A 15,390-nucleotide genomic window follows, 5' to 3' on the forward strand; every position below is an offset into this window, starting at 1 on the left:
TTGGAGGAACACAGCACTGTTGAAGCTGTTAACTAATTTGACAGATAAAGAGCCAGATGTTTCAGTAAAAATCCACTTGGAGCATGGCGGCTCTTTCTGCTGAAGCATTTCCTCCTCTGTCTCCTGGAGGCTGAAGGAGATTTAGAAGCCATGGAAATTTTCCCCTGAAGGCTGCATTGGCACACATGCTATATTCGAAGTAAATGGGTAATTTGCAATGATGGGGAAACTGGGATATCTTGAAGATGTATAGCTTTGTAGCTTTCCTAAATATGCCAAGAATAATTTATTGTCTTCGAGCTTCATGTTTATGCTGGTAGTTTCTGACAGTCAAAACACTGAACAGGAAATAGCAGAGAGAGCAGAACAAAGGAAAGATAGGTGGACATGACATGTTTAACAAATTTAAAAAATACAAAAAGCATAATTTTATTTAATCGTATCTGTATTTTCTTCATAATACTTGTTTATAGCCGCTTGATGTAAACAAACATCTGTACAAGGCTTCTACAAGAACCTCAACATTGAAATTGTTTTGATTAGTTGGTTTTAATATCTTTTTTTTAGAAACAAGAGTAACAAGAAAAGCTAAAAAGCTGAATGAGATTATAAAAAATAAGTCAAACTTTAAATGCAGTAAAATATTGACAGAGATGATTAGCTTATAAATAATAACCATGTTAACAGATATATTAAAACATATTAAGACTAAACAAGAAAATGTAACAGGATAGTTTCCAAGTAAATATTAAAAAGCTGCTATCTCACTCTGAGTTGCCAGGGAATATGTTTTATTTTGCAAGTAGTTTTCTGTAAAACAAATTCCTTTGAACATGAGGGAATTTAATTTGCAAGGAGCTTCACATATTACACACTCTTGGAAGTGATTTGTGAAGGATGACAATGCTTCCAAAATGAAACAATAAATAATAATCTAAGGTCAGGAACACAGAGCAGAGGTTCTGACTGGCTTATAACCAGCAGCTAAATACATCGTAGAGCAGGGGTGTCAAACTCAAATACACAGTGGGCCAAAACTTTAAATTGAACAAAGTCGCGGGCCAAGGTTGAACAAATGAATCTTTTAATATGGACCCAAACAAGTTCTGATATAACAATAAATATTGAACAAGCAAAGCTTATCTAACTTAAAAGTGCAGGTGTGCAAAATTGAGTTGCTAATAATAATAAAACATATTATATTAAATAAAAATATTTAATATATGCAATAAAATATTAAATATATTAAATAAAATTTAAATAAACATTTAATGCCTCCTTTCTGACGTAAATGTCTAATATTAATTTGAAATTGCCTCGCGGGCCAAATATAATTACACTGCGGGCCAAATTTGGCCCGCGGGCCAGAGTTTGACACCTATGTCGTAGAGGGTCAGGGTGAATAAATGGCAGCAGAATAAGAAAATAAGACCAGCCAGAACAGATATGATTGAAGCTGAAAGAAAATATGGACAAATTTCAGAAAATTAAAAAACATGATATTAAAATAGTGACTGTGGTGTAAAATGACAGTTTTTACTCTGATACTGCCACTTCAAGGTTTAGCCGTGGCTCAACTACAGACCCAGGATGCATATGACAGAGGGTTAGCCGTGACCACGTCTCACGTTCACTACTGTTTTTTTTGGTCACTGTAGACCATGAACACACCACAAAAGCTGCAGTTTTGGTGATGCTCTGATCCAGTTAATTTATCCAAACAGTTTTCTGCCTGTCAATTTTGTTAAAATCCATTACATATTTACTACCTGATAAATCCCAACAGCTATGTGCCACTGTTATGAAATAATCCATCTTGTTCACCTCACTTATCAGTAATGCTATGCGGTGTTAAGATTTGTGTATTCAAATGCTACAACATCGAAGCATTCACAATTATGTTCCTACATTTTACCACAAACAAACAGTTATCCTCTTTCAAAGGCTGAACAATAAGCTGCACAGTAAATTAATTTTCATCATGTTATATATCAAGTACCCTAGAAATACATTATGTACTTTAATAAAAATACTAAATAACTAAAACTCTATGTAATTATCTTCAAGATTCAATGAGGTTTAATAAATCTCCTGATAGTTTGTTTTGGTTGCATGGGAGTAGGATGAAATTACTTCAATGGTTTTAAGATAATGGCAACACCATGTCATTTAACTCGTTAAAACCTAAAACTCTCAGAATATATGTATCTGCTAATATTAAACTTATAATATAGATATATTCAAAATCGTATTAATTGTAAAGGGGGCCTTGGCTCTGCACTGGGGAGAAGTGTAAACATGCTAAATCAATCTAAACATGAAACCGGACAAAGTTATAAATCTTTTTCTACTTATATTTTCATGTGCAGTAAACTTCAAAATGCCTATTTGCATTTATATGTTGGTGTTTTGGCTCAAGGGTCAGAAGAGAGAATCCATTTCTAAATAAATCCTCCCAGACAGCAGCTTCCAGCACAATTCAAACTAATCCAACAAGTTGAGGAGATTGAGGTACATCGCTGCAGTAATGCAACATTTTTATAAATCCAATGTGCAGGGCACTGATTTGGAACCTCACCAGCAACAGTCTTATGTAACCAGAGATATTAATCCTCTGCAGAATAAAGGGTATTGCTAAATCGCTGTTTTATCATTTCAGCTCGGAGCTTTGTTGTTTTACCAAAACTCCCAGCTCTAATTCCTGAAAGTGAGCTTGGAAATATCAGTTGTCTGTTGCCGTGCACATTAATGAGTTCTTCTCACATTTTTACATGAATTGTTGGTAAAAGACCTGAAGCTGTGATAACTCCTGCAAATTTCTGATGATGAGGAAAAAAAACCCAGCAGGCAATTAGCTTACTTTTAATGAGTCTGTGATCAGATATACAATCTAACAAAAGTTGCTCAACTCTCTGTGAGCTTCTGTGATCTAGTTTTAATTGGCAGAGATACGTTTGTGCTCCCAGTGAAGCCAGGAAATTTACCAAAGCGTCGCCTTTCCACAGCTGGTGTTGGAGAAGAGTAAAGGGGAGATCTTGGGTGTGGTGATCGTGGAGTCCGGCTGGGGGTCCATTCTGCCAACTGTTATCCTGGCCAACATGATGAACGGCGGTCCAGCAGCTCGCTCCGGCAAGCTCAGCATCGGAGACCAGATCATGTCCATCAACAACACCAGCCTCGTGGGGCTGCCACTCGCCACCTGTCAGGGAATCATTAAGGTGCAAGGCACTTCTTACGTTGTCTAAAATAGACTTTCAATAAGACAAATAAGCATTCATGTTTGCGTGTTTCTTGGATAAAGGGCTTAAAGAATCAGGTCCAGGTGAAAATGAACATTGTCAGCTGTCCTCCGGTTACCATGGTGCTCATCAAGAGACCAGACTTGAAGTATCAGCTGGGTTTCAGCGTCCAGAATGGCATAGTGAGTTCTCACAATGTTTACACATTTTCATATTATATCCCTGCATGTAAAATGCTTACACTGTAAGCAGAGGTACCTGCTATTATCTCACTTTTTGTATCTGATACATTGTAGAAGCACACCCGGTTTTGCAATTGCTCTGTTTCTGCCTTCTGCATTTTACTTACGACGAATTTTCTTGCATGTGCTCTGTCCTGAAGATATGCAGCCTGATGCGGGGAGGCATCGCTGAGCGAGGCGGGGTCCGTGTGGGTCACAGGATCATAGAGATCAACGGCCAGAGTGTGGTGGCCACGGCGCACGAGAAGATTGTTCAGGCGCTCTCCAACTCAGTTGGCGAGGTTAAACTGATACACAAACACATGCAGAAAAGGATTATAACTTCCACATGCAGTTTTAGCTCAGCTGCTGCGGTATATTTGGAAGATCATTTTCAGGAGAATATCCTGTAGTAAGGAAGAGTATACAAGATATGCTCTTATTTAATATAGAGGGCCAAAAAGGGCCACAGTTTCTAAATAAACAATTTGCTAAATGCATATAAATGCATACTTATTCTTCCACAAAAGGAGAGTGTTCATACATGTTTGCACTTCAGTTTTTATTTTCATCATGTCTTTATTATAGTATATGAATGTACATTACAGAAGATTACTTTAAATCACTGATTGTCAGTGGAGACACAAAACTACAGTGCCTGAATGGACAAACAGTTGGTACAAAACGTGTTGTGGTAAATGGCTCCACTTTGTATCAAAACTCCAAATGTACAAAATGGAGGGAAGAAGTGATTAGCATGTAGCTAAAACATGTTGCTGTTGGTCCAAACTCATCGCTGTGTGCCTTATCCCTCTAGATCCACATGAAGACGATGCCGGCGGCCATGTTCAGGCTTCTCACAGGACAAGAGACGCCCATGTACATATGAGCAGCTGAGATTCATGTCCACCAAGGACAGGAAGTCGTTGATTTATCTTGCAGCGAAAACTACTAGCAGATTAGCCACCATGAGGACGATCGCGCCTCCCCACTGATTCCTTTTTTCCCAAATTTTGAACTGTTTGGGCTGAAGACTTCAATTCTTTGTCATCTCTCACTTGTCTGTGATTAACATGCAACTGCTATTTAACTACAGATTTTCTCATCCTTCTGATCAGCTGAAGAGGAAGCATGTGTGCGTGTTTATTTATTTATTTATTTGTCCTGTTTGTGATTCTTTTTTGTCCCTCCAGTGAAACAGTGCAGGCAAAGTTACTGCTTGAATGTGCCACAATATATTATAATTTTTTATCCATATAATGCAATATAGTCATCCTAAACATTTTTTGTATGGTTCCGCTGATAATTTGTTTCCCATGTAAATACACAACTTGCAAATTTTGCGAGGGAAGGCGGCTGCCGTGGCGACAGCAGAGCCAGCATCTGCACTGTAAATATTTCCGGAGATGGAGTCAGACCACAATGGTGGCAAAGGCACAAATACATCTGAGATATCATGTTTAGTTTCCAGCGAAAAGGCTGAGGATTTATGTGTTTGAATATGCCAAGCTAATGTACTGTACATGTGAATCAAACCGATGCTCCCAGCAGAGGTTTACGGGAGAAACGCCATATCCTGTTTAATTTCAAGGCAATACACAAAATTACACTCGAGGAAAAAAAAAAAAAAAAAAAAAGTCTTTTTTTAAACTACATGTACATTTCACCAACAAAAATGTTTGAAACCGCGTTCATTTTGCTTTTGATATGAGGTCACATGTACGAATGACGTTGTTTTGTTGGTGCGCTCACCTCCTGTATGCTCATCAGTTCTGACTGAAGCTCATGCTTACTAATGAGTGGACCGTGAATGTAAATGTTGTGTGAGCTGTCTCATTGCCATCCGCAGTATTAGAATGTCTGTACATAAAAAATAAAAAAAATTGTCTAGTGTTGTGCTCACGTTAAGGAACAAAACACACAAAGCCTCTGCAAACATCCACCAGACTTTACGTTGGACTCCAGGCTTCAGGGGAAACCAAGCGAAACGGAGAGACATGAATCACATGCCGACAGGAAAAAAAAAGCTCTTGCCATGGAGTAACGGTTTATCAACGCGTTGTAGTAAATTTTATCCGTATGACATTATCTGTGTGCATGCCTCGTAAAAGTAGTTTCTCATGTCATTGTGGCAAAACAATAAAATACTGAGCTAAACCTAGATTTATTCATTTATTTATTTTATTGAATGAAACGCACTAAAGATTTCATTATTGTTTTTAATTGTTGTCATGATAATAATTAAATGATGACAACAATTGATGCTGCCAATAAACAATATATGTATAGATTCCAACAACTTTTAATAGCATTAATAGAATGTGCCACTTAGTCAAGACCTTGGGGAAAGTCATAACCAAAACCTTCTAAAATTAAATCAAAATAATCCTATGTTAGAAGAGGGGGGGAAAAATTGATTCCAAACATATTGGCTTGCATTTGTGTTAATATATTTTTGTTAAATTGACTGGGTAGGACATGCATCTAATTTATTATTAAACTGACTTCCATCAGAGTATTTTACAAAGCAGAAAAATGTCAGAAGAACTCATGGACAACAAAAAAGCAAAGCTTAGAAAATCATAAAGTAGACCATGTGAAATAATAATGATAGTGATAACTTAATAGACAATGAATCTTTAAAATGCAAAGATATTAAGGTGAAGAGAAACAATAGAAAGACATAATTCTGGGCTTTAACCTTCTACTTAGTACCTATAGTTAAGATGTCTTTTAATTTTACCAAGAATGTTTCTTTTGACTGAAAGTAATATCAAAGACTCCAAACATTTTAAATATTTTTACATCTAAATTTTGTTCTTCACTGTATACACAATGTATAGCTGGAAAAACGAGATGTGAAAACTATTAGCAATACACTTAGTGCAAAGTGAGAATAAAAGCTATGTATATTAATACATGTAGTCTCAGAATTGTGGATGGATAATTTACACATTACATTCTGTTTTGCTTCTTGATTCCCACCCACCTTCAAATGTTGACTTAGGCGAATTACATGTGCTCAAGTAAATAAGAGGAGTCTATATTGAATCTGAGTGTATGTTAAACTGTCCATGAGTGCAAGCTTTTATTTACCGTTTGCCAACTAGTTCCCTAAACACTGCAAAGTAATCATTTCTACGGTGAGTTTGTTTATTCAGCCTTGGAGCTTCAAACAAAAGAAGGTCGTAAAAATAGGGGAAAATAAAAATATTTGACCAATTTTTTAAAATGTATAGGATCAATGAAATGAGATAGTCCCTCCATAAAAGTTACTTGTTGGTTTTTTTTTATTTTCATAATTTTTCAGTCCTAAAATGCTTGCATTTTCTTTCTAAAGCATCTTCAAATGATAAACTTTTTACTTTTTTCTTGTAGATATAAAAAAGCTCAGGCACTGTAAAAGAGCATCACAAATGCTGTTTATGTTCAAACTTTTTGCCTTGACTACTTAAAAAAAACAGATATTCTTGCATCATTAACACGATCCTGCTGCTCTAAATTCACAGATTTATTACAATTAGTAACGACTTCCTGGTACTATTGTTGTCTAATCATTATTTTCTAAGCCTATGGTGCCCTCTATTGCCGAAATACTAGTAGTACATGTTACACAGAAACTTGCATTTATTTTTTAAAAGGTTATTATTCTACAATAGCATATTACATTTTGTAAATTATTCATACATAGATGCAGCTGTCAGAGGCCTGAGCACCTATAATTAACCAGTACCATGTAAAGATAAACATCTGATAAACAGTTTCCAGCTGTCGTTCACAGTGCTGCGTTTAACGCTTCTTTCTTTGAAGTTGTTTTGTTATCTTTCTGAGGCCAGAGTCCTCTTTGTGCCTGTCATGCTCAGTCGATCTCAGCAGAATGCTTCGCCGAAGGGGGGCCGGTTCAAGGGTTCTGGTCGTTTTTGTCGCACTTTAACATGACCTTTATCCCACGACCCTGATGCGTGGTCTCGAAGGCCTGCGCTGCCTGCTCCAGTGGAAAGCGGTGGGTCACAAGGGGCTTCACATTCACTTTACCAGATGACAACATGGCGATTGCCATCGGCCAGCTGCAACAAAACCACATGAATGTTCGTTTCTCTCTGACTCCAGCTAGTAATCTTGGACCAAAGGTGGGCCAATTCTTCCTGCACTATACATTATTATTTACAGGAGAAGAGAAGCAGTAAATATTTTCTCACGTGTTGCAGTAGCGGAAGACTCCTCTGATGTCCACTTCTCTCACAGCAGCATTGACCAGGGGAACGGTCGTCATCGCAGCACCAAGGCCCACCAGCATCACCACACCGCCTGAACATGTGGCCTAACAGGAAATTTCATTGAATTATTTTATGGACCAAATGACATCAAAGTCATGTGGTATTTGTATCTCAAAGCTGAGCAGATAAAAGCAGACAATAGACAGTGAGGAGGACATTTCATATCATGGTTGGCTGATATTTAACATTTTAACTTTCAAAGAGTGACATGGGGTGAAATGCCGAGTTTCCGGGTCAATTTCAATCTTAAGTTAAATGTTTTAGTTCTGATCTGAAATTAAACTAGAATAAGGTCTCCACAACACAAGTAGGTCAAATGAAATCTTATCTGTTGGTCCATGTCAGATAGTGATAAGAAAGTTTGCACTATTTTTGTTCTCCCTTCAGATTTGATTGTGTTGTTATAACTTATGATTCCGCAGGGTTATTTACATAAATGGCGGTTTGGATGCAGCTCTCCGCTCCGGTGCATTCAATGGTGATTTGAGGCTGGGCTCCCAGGATTTCCTCGACTTTCTTTGCCAACTGCTGCGCTCCGTCGTCCTTCTTCACAGTCAGCTGGAAGTCTGCACCTAGCTCCTTGGCCATGGCCAGGCGCTCTGCAAACAGATCTAAACACAGCCGTGGCTGTTCAAAAGCAGTTCTGAGGAATTTTACCATTTTTTTCAGAAATTTACTGAATCCGTTTGGGTTGTTGTTACCAGTGATGATGACTTTTGAGGCCCCCATTGCCTTGGCTACAATCAAGCTGACCAATCCAATGGGTCCTATAGGAAAGGAGACATAATGACTCTGCCAAGTTAAAACATGTCTAAATGTTTATGAGCTTTATTTTGTAAGATAGCATCAAGTACAGTTACAAACCAGATTTTACATGCAGCATATAAAAGGTGTATGACCTTTTCTTGTTCCACTTACAAAATAAATCAGACTAAACCTTTCCTTCTTAGGTTAGCTAGGATTGCTAAAATTATTTCTGTTGCTAAATGCCACACTAATAAGAGGAATATTTCAATATTCTGACACTTTCCTCAAAATCAGGAGTTCAAATAAACAAAGATTTCTGTATTTTTCAAAAATTGTGAAAATCAAAAATGATGACGTCATTTTGTTGGGGCTTTCCAGATTGTAAATTTTAAAAAATTCTTTACTGAACACTTGTAACCTGCAAAAGCCTGGTTCCTCCTTTGGTACAATATCCAGATGCCTAATAGTACTACATTCATCTCTTCAAAAAATGATATAGTATAAAATTACTGGGATGTCCAGACAACGAAGGAGACTGGTTCTGCCAAATCTCCACATACTGTAGCTATTAAAAAGCGCTGATAAAAGAATACCCAAAATGAAAGACCACATTTTGTCATATTCTAAGAAGATGTATGTAAATGTCTGAATCTGAAGAAGTTAAAACAAAAAAACGTTCAAAATAATATGTCATTCATTATTTTGGCATTTATCATATAGGAAAGGATTAGTCTGATTTAATGCCAGACAATAAGGGAAAAGAGTCACCGGTATATATTTTTTAATGTAGTGTATGTCATTATCTAGTTTCTTTAATACTGAAGAAAAATCCCCTTGCAGTATTTTAAGGTTCAACGTTTTCTACTTCTCCTAACTTTTGTTGTGTCATCTGGATGTGCTAATAAAACTCCTAACCTGAACAGGCATGTTGGGATGGTCCGTTTGCATCATTCCACGGCGGTTTCTCGTCGGTGGAATTTTACTACAAAAGTTTGCAATAATAATGGCTGATTCTAAATTTCACCTGCACCACAGATGAGCACGGTGCTGCCGAGGGTGACGCCGGCCCGGCGACAGGCATGAATCCCCACAGAGAGAGGTTCGATGAGCGCCCCCTCCTCAAAAGTGACATTATCAGGCAACCTGTGCAGACACACAGAGAAACAGATAAGACTGCAAGCATATGCAGAGATTATGCAACAGAGTCAGCTACCGATCAGTTATGAGGTAATCTTTGATGCGAGGTTTTGTAACGAAAGAGCACATACTTGTAGCAGAAGTTGGCGCTGTGTGTGTAATATCTGCACAGGTTTCCATCGTCAGGCGGCGTGGCGCAGAAGAAGATGGTGGGGGACAAGTTGTACTGTCCTCTCTTGAAGAATTCATCCATGTCGCGGGGCACACCAGGCTCAATGGCCACCCTATCACCTGTCACAATTTCACTTGTCATGCAGCTATCAATATGCGAATTGATAAGAGTATAATAAAAGATAAACATGCTGTTTGGAGAGCAGTAAAAAAAAATTGTACAAACTGTTAGAAGGATTATAAATACCTGTCTTTAAATAGCATACATTTAAGATGTAGTGTTAAATAGAAATGTAGAATAGGTTTAATTTGGAGAGCAAACGGTGCCTTTATATCATGTGACTCATTGATTGACATTAATGCAGTTTCACCTGGTTTAAGGTGTGTGACTGCTGATCCGACCTTCACCACTCGCCCTGCAGCTTCGTGGCCCAGCACCATTGGCTTTTTCAGCACAAAGTCCCCAATTCGGCCATTCTGCCAGTAGTGCACGTCTGATCCACAGATTCCCACTGAGTGCATCTGGAGCAACACCTCTAAACACCAAACAAGACAAAAAGGACTAAGAGGATACACGTTGTTTCTTTCTGCCTAATTTGATACCAGATCTCTTAGTGGCTTTAAATCTATTTTTGACTTATCGATATTGTTTTTTTTGAATTCCTGCTTCAACTTATGAAGCAGGAATTCAAAATTCCTGCTTCAACTTATGAAGCAGGAATTTATTACATCAAACCTTGACACAATTTCAAAGATCTGTGATTAAGCAGCTCAAAATATGTCCATAGTAAATCCAGCTATTCGGGGATTGTATTATTCCACATTATCTTGACTATTGCATTGGATCAATTCACTGCTTATCACACATAAATACGTGTAATAATGGCAAAAGTGCAGAGCATGTGCTGTTGTTTACCTTTAGGTCCTGGCTCGGGAATCGGACGGTTTTCCTGTTAAAGACACAACAATCTGTCATTTATTTTAGCACAATTTGTAACTGCAACGTTTTTGTTTGTTTGTTTGTTTTTTGGATGAAAGTTTGTGTTTGGTTTCTTACAATCCTGAGGTCTCCCTTAGCATACAACACCACGGATAAATTTTCCTCAGTCATGATAGACGGGGAGGGCGGAAAAAAGAAGAACCCCAGAGTCCAAAAAACCGTGCGACCTGTGCTCTGCTCGCCAGAGTCACGGTACAAACGGATCAGGCAACTGGAAGCGGGCAGGAACCATAACAAAGCACTGGATTGGTCGAAAATCCTTGGAATGAACCATTGGCACGGGAACAGGGGGGAGGGGTGGACGAGGTAGTCGCTACCAAGACATATCTTAAAATATTTCACATGTTAAAACATGTGTAAAGATTTTGCATAAATACATTAGCATTAGTGGTTAACTAAATTAATGCCATGAAAGCGATGTTATATCACAAGCTATCTACGTCAGCACCCCTTCACCTCAAATCATGAAGCTCCAGTCCATCAGCAGGAAATAAATTAACACGATATTTTTGTTTGTTTTTGATACTCACCTTTACCCCCTGTCTAGATATTAAAATATGGGCTCATTTCTTTATTCGTTTTACAATAACTATAACGCCTTAAAAGTTTACAATATCCGTTCCTTATTAATACCCCGTTGCTCAGAACGCAGCCATAGGGCTCGCGCGTGCCAGCAGAGCTGAATTAAGATGGTTCAAATGTTTGTTAGTCCGAGGTGAGGAAACGTTTTCCTTAATTACGACTCACTACTCCAAGAAATTACCAAAACTAAAAAGAGAGTATTCTGTAGAAAAGGCTACACTATTCTTAGCATCCGAATTCAAATTTGGAAACGTCATCAAACAGATAATAACCGCAAAATAACAAATTGAGGCTAAAGAATTAGACTTCTCACAGTAGACAGTGTGTGTATTGTTAGGACAGGATTCTAGTGACTGCATACTTTTTGCGGTGTCTTTCTTTTACCTCCAAATGGTACAACAGGCTCAGGAGATAAGAAAATGAGCATAAAGCTTGTTCACAAACAACTATCCCTGCTGTCACATACAGTGGTGTGTCTGGTGTGTTTTTTGGTCAAACTATGTTTGTTCATTTTGTGAAGCTATTAAACGTGGGAAGAGGATCCAGACATGTTAAGCAAATAAGAGTAGCAGTACTTACAAATAATAGTATTCAAGTAGAAATGAAAAGCACCCACCTCTGCTCTTTGTGCAAATGCAAACGTTGTCATGCGATGTTTGACAATGTAGTATTTGGTATCACCATTAAGTTAGAGTTTACATTAAATCTCAGGGTTTCAGCTAAACATTTGAAGGAAACATAAAAACATAAACTATAAGCAGATTTTAAGCAAATACTTGCAGGATATACGTTGGTGTGCAGTAACACTACAGTGTTCCACATTTTATTCCAAATACAGAAAAAACAAATATATTTGCATCAACTCTGTCATTGAGAAACCAGAGGTACAAATTATGTGGCAGCCTTCACGTTACAATCTGAAATCAACATAAATTGATGCGATTGTATACCAGAAATACAAAATGAGACTGTCATTGTTTCTGTAATTATTATTATTTTTCTCTCCCTTTCTTAGTGTGCCTTGGCATACTTTTTCCCCAAACAAAGGCAGGCTTTACATTTCGAGCATCTGAAAACCCCAGGATGCACATCATGCAGATCACCAGAATATCTCGGAAGGTTCTCTATGCTGATGTAACCGGTGAGGACAGAGTAGTCTCTCCTCAAGTTAAGCAGTTTACCCGGGGCCACAAAACTAGCTGGGCTTCTTAAAGGTTCACATAGGTGAGCTTCACTCTCTGACGAGTCTATGTCTGATTCCTCAGATCTGTCAACAGAGCAGAGAGAAGTCGACTTATTTTGCCAGTTAAAGGTCAAAAATTGTCAAATCACAATTTCATTCAAATCAAAATGTTAAACTTACATGCTTTCTCTTGCATTTTGCTCACTGTGAGGGGCGTCTGGTAGGCACGAAGACTTTTGCTCGTCCTGTGAAACAAGGGGGAGAACCCAGATGACCTACTTCCAACATGATCTGCGCCTTTTTAATTCTGCTTGCCGGTTTTGTTACCTGTGCAACGGTTTCTTCGTCCTCATGTTCCCAAATCAACCTACCGACCACGTCTCTCACCTCTTGAATCACAAAAGAAACACAATGAGTTGTAAATAAAATGTTTAGCCCTTTGGATATGATTGAAACTAGCTACTTATGACTTTTACAGCAAACACTAGGTTCTTCCATGTTAAAAAAACAGAAGAGAAACAATGTGTCACCATCCTGCACAGAAGCTGGAGACAGCACATAATGGCCGATGCACACTGATTTCACACTTTGCCGCTTTTCACAGGTGGACAGGAATAAGCTGTGGAAAACAGTGACCTTGTTCGATATGTAATCGTTGCTCTCAAATACCCTGAAAAAACAAATTCCAGCTTTAACACAACTGTGGAAATTTACAAATAGATGCCCAGGACAATAGCTTGCATTTGTCTTCTTACTCACCTCAGCGTGTCGGGACATGCTGCATCTGCGCTGAAGAGGTAGTCTGCCTGCCCCCAATCTATGATGGTCCCACCTTCCGCCACTGCAAGAAGATTTAAAGAGTCAGCCATAATTTTCAACCGTTAACCCACACACTGTAGATCCAGCCATAAAATAAGTTGCAGCCTGACCAGACTAAATATTCCATCAACTATATGTATTCCTTCTTAAGAGTTCGTCAGTCTAGGTTTTGGACAGGAATGCGTATAGAGATGAACGCCACATCTTGGATGGAAATTGTGCAGAAGGGTTTTCCCATTTTGATAAATGATGCTGAAGGCTTATTATTCAGAGATAATAACCTTGGAGCCTTCGACCAGTCATGTAATTGCAATATCATTTCAACATAATATTCTTAATTGTACTCTTCCCCCCAAAAAAAGAAGATTTTAACCGTTCTGAGCTTTATAGAAGTTTAGTTGAGCTATTTTAATTATATTTGAAGAGTCTGAGGTTCATATCAGCTGGTCGATCACACGACTTCAACCTGTTGTATTTTTCTTTACACTTTGAAAAGAGTAAGGCAACAGATTTGTTCTTCATCATAATTATCTCTTAGGATTCAGCTAATGCAACTAAAGACTAACACTTGTTGAATGTTAATTCCATCCACAACTTTATCATGGCGTTAGCAATATTGATGGATGAAATGCATGAAGCAGACCTGGACAAACACAAAGAATTCCTGACTTCAAGGTGGGAGATCTGTGATTGTCAGTTTTTTTTTTTTTTGTGTGTGTGTGTGTTATTTAAAAGTCGCGTTAGTCAGATTGGTTAGATGTCTCTGTGTCGAGTCTGTATGCAGGACTGTTTTAGTGTCCACTATGTAGAGGTACGATGGGAAACAGTCAAAACCTTCCATTCATCATTTTTCAGCTTTAAAATGATAACAGGTGACTTCATGTCTTCAGCACCTGTCCTGCCTGCATGTCCAGGGCTGCTGCTGCTTCTTGTCACTGAAGCAACGGTGTCACTTTCCAGCAGTTGAGCTGGTGTTGAGCTGGTGTTGATGGGCGAAGCCTGACTTCAGCCTGTGAATCCTGAAGGAGGTGAAGAAGTTGTCCAGGCCATCAGAGCAGCTCAATGTCTTCACAGGACAGGACAGAGTGGAGTTTGACTTATAGCCTTTGTCATGATGCCTTTCCGGATTAAACCAGAACAGTGAAGTGGAAGACATTGATTTGTAATTCTTCTATTATCTTTTTTTTTCCCCAATTACTATTCAAAATACACTTGTGTAAAACATGCTAACAGCTTGTATTTCAGAGGGTATTTTTTATATTTTTTATTCGTGTTCAGATTAATGTTGAAATGCTCCTTTTTCCCCTGTTTAATATTGTATATTATGGATGTTATAACCGCTGTTGTTGTCATGCAATCATTTCAAAAGTAAACAAACTCCATTGACAACCGCACATTCCAATCGGACAAAAACGTCAATTTTAATGTTGGATTTTAAAATGATGAGAAAGAAAATGTTTCAGAAATAATTTGGAAACGGAAATAAATAACCCCTATTCCACTTTTAGATGCCCCATTTTCCCAGTTAATATAAACGCCAAGCTAAAGACGTTCACATATGAGGCTCGGATGAGGCGGGAAAGCGTTAAACTTACTCCAAAAGTCGAGGCGATCTTGCGGCACGCTGCTCGAAAACCAGGCGGTCTTAGAGCTAAACATGGCTTCTCTTCCTCTAAAGATAAATCCTGAAAAAAGAAAAAAAAGGGGGAAGTGGAGGGTTTCTCGTGTAGTGTTGAAGCTGTGGTCAGTTTGCAGCGCCTGTCTTCATTCTTTAATGTTTTGATTCAGATATAGTATCCAACGATAACCGAGCGCTAGCATCAAGCTAACCGCGGTTCGGCGCTGAACAGTGTTGCGTTCAGGTGCCTCGGGAAGAGCTCGGAAATGTCCCTTGTGAGACGACCTTCAACGGCGGCTTGCTATAAAATATATGATGCGCATATGAGTTTTCTGTTATGACGTGAAAAGATTGATCGACAAAAATGACAAACATGTTATTTTATTTTTTAAAATC

General features: G+C 38.3%; 3 protein-coding genes across 4 annotated transcripts in view; 1 reads left to right on the top strand and 2 right to left on the bottom strand.

Annotated features, from left to right (window-relative positions):
- apba2b (amyloid beta (A4) precursor protein-binding, family A, member 2b) overlaps positions 1–5,623 on the top strand; it is a 44,498-nt gene extending 38,875 nt beyond the window's left edge. For both annotated transcript variants that reach the window (XM_055044917.1, XM_055044918.1), the window contains 4 exons: positions 3,006–3,218; positions 3,302–3,421; positions 3,622–3,762; positions 4,278–5,623. In XM_055044917.1, coding sequence (XP_054900892.1) covers positions 3,006–3,218; positions 3,302–3,421; positions 3,622–3,762; positions 4,278–4,349 — 546 coding nt within the window. In that variant the 3' untranslated portion in view covers positions 4,350–5,623. The remainder of the gene's footprint in view (positions 1–3,005; positions 3,219–3,301; positions 3,422–3,621; positions 3,763–4,277) is intronic.
- Positions 5,624–6,728: 1,105 nt separating this feature from the next.
- sord (sorbitol dehydrogenase) lies at positions 6,729–11,009 on the bottom strand. Its single transcript, XM_055044919.1, has 9 exons — positions 10,850–11,009; positions 10,709–10,742; positions 10,164–10,328; positions 9,753–9,912; positions 9,509–9,627; positions 8,439–8,504; positions 8,170–8,348; positions 7,660–7,781; positions 6,729–7,527 (listed from the first exon to the last, which is right to left on the bottom strand). The coding sequence occupies exons 1-9, from the start codon at positions 10,901–10,903 to the stop codon at positions 7,362–7,364; spliced, it is 1,065 nt and encodes a 354-aa protein (XP_054900894.1). The 5' UTR covers positions 10,904–11,009; the 3' UTR covers positions 6,729–7,361.
- Positions 11,010–12,348: 1,339 nt separating this feature from the next.
- terb2 (telomere repeat binding bouquet formation protein 2) lies at positions 12,349–15,235 on the bottom strand. Its single transcript, XM_055045073.1, has 6 exons — positions 14,972–15,235; positions 13,317–13,398; positions 13,088–13,227; positions 12,885–12,946; positions 12,738–12,802; positions 12,349–12,641 (listed from the first exon to the last, which is right to left on the bottom strand). Exons 1-6 carry the CDS (start codon positions 15,033–15,035, stop codon positions 12,386–12,388), a joined length of 669 nt encoding a protein of 222 aa, XP_054901048.1. The 5' UTR covers positions 15,036–15,235; the 3' UTR covers positions 12,349–12,385.
- Between the last annotated feature and the right edge of the window lie 155 nt (positions 15,236–15,390).

This window comes from Poeciliopsis prolifica, unplaced genomic scaffold (assembly GCF_027474105.1).
Source record: "Poeciliopsis prolifica strain line A6 unplaced genomic scaffold, Auburn_PproV2 SCAFFOLD021, whole genome shotgun sequence".
Taxonomy (NCBI): Eukaryota; Metazoa; Chordata; class Actinopteri; order Cyprinodontiformes; family Poeciliidae; genus Poeciliopsis; species Poeciliopsis prolifica.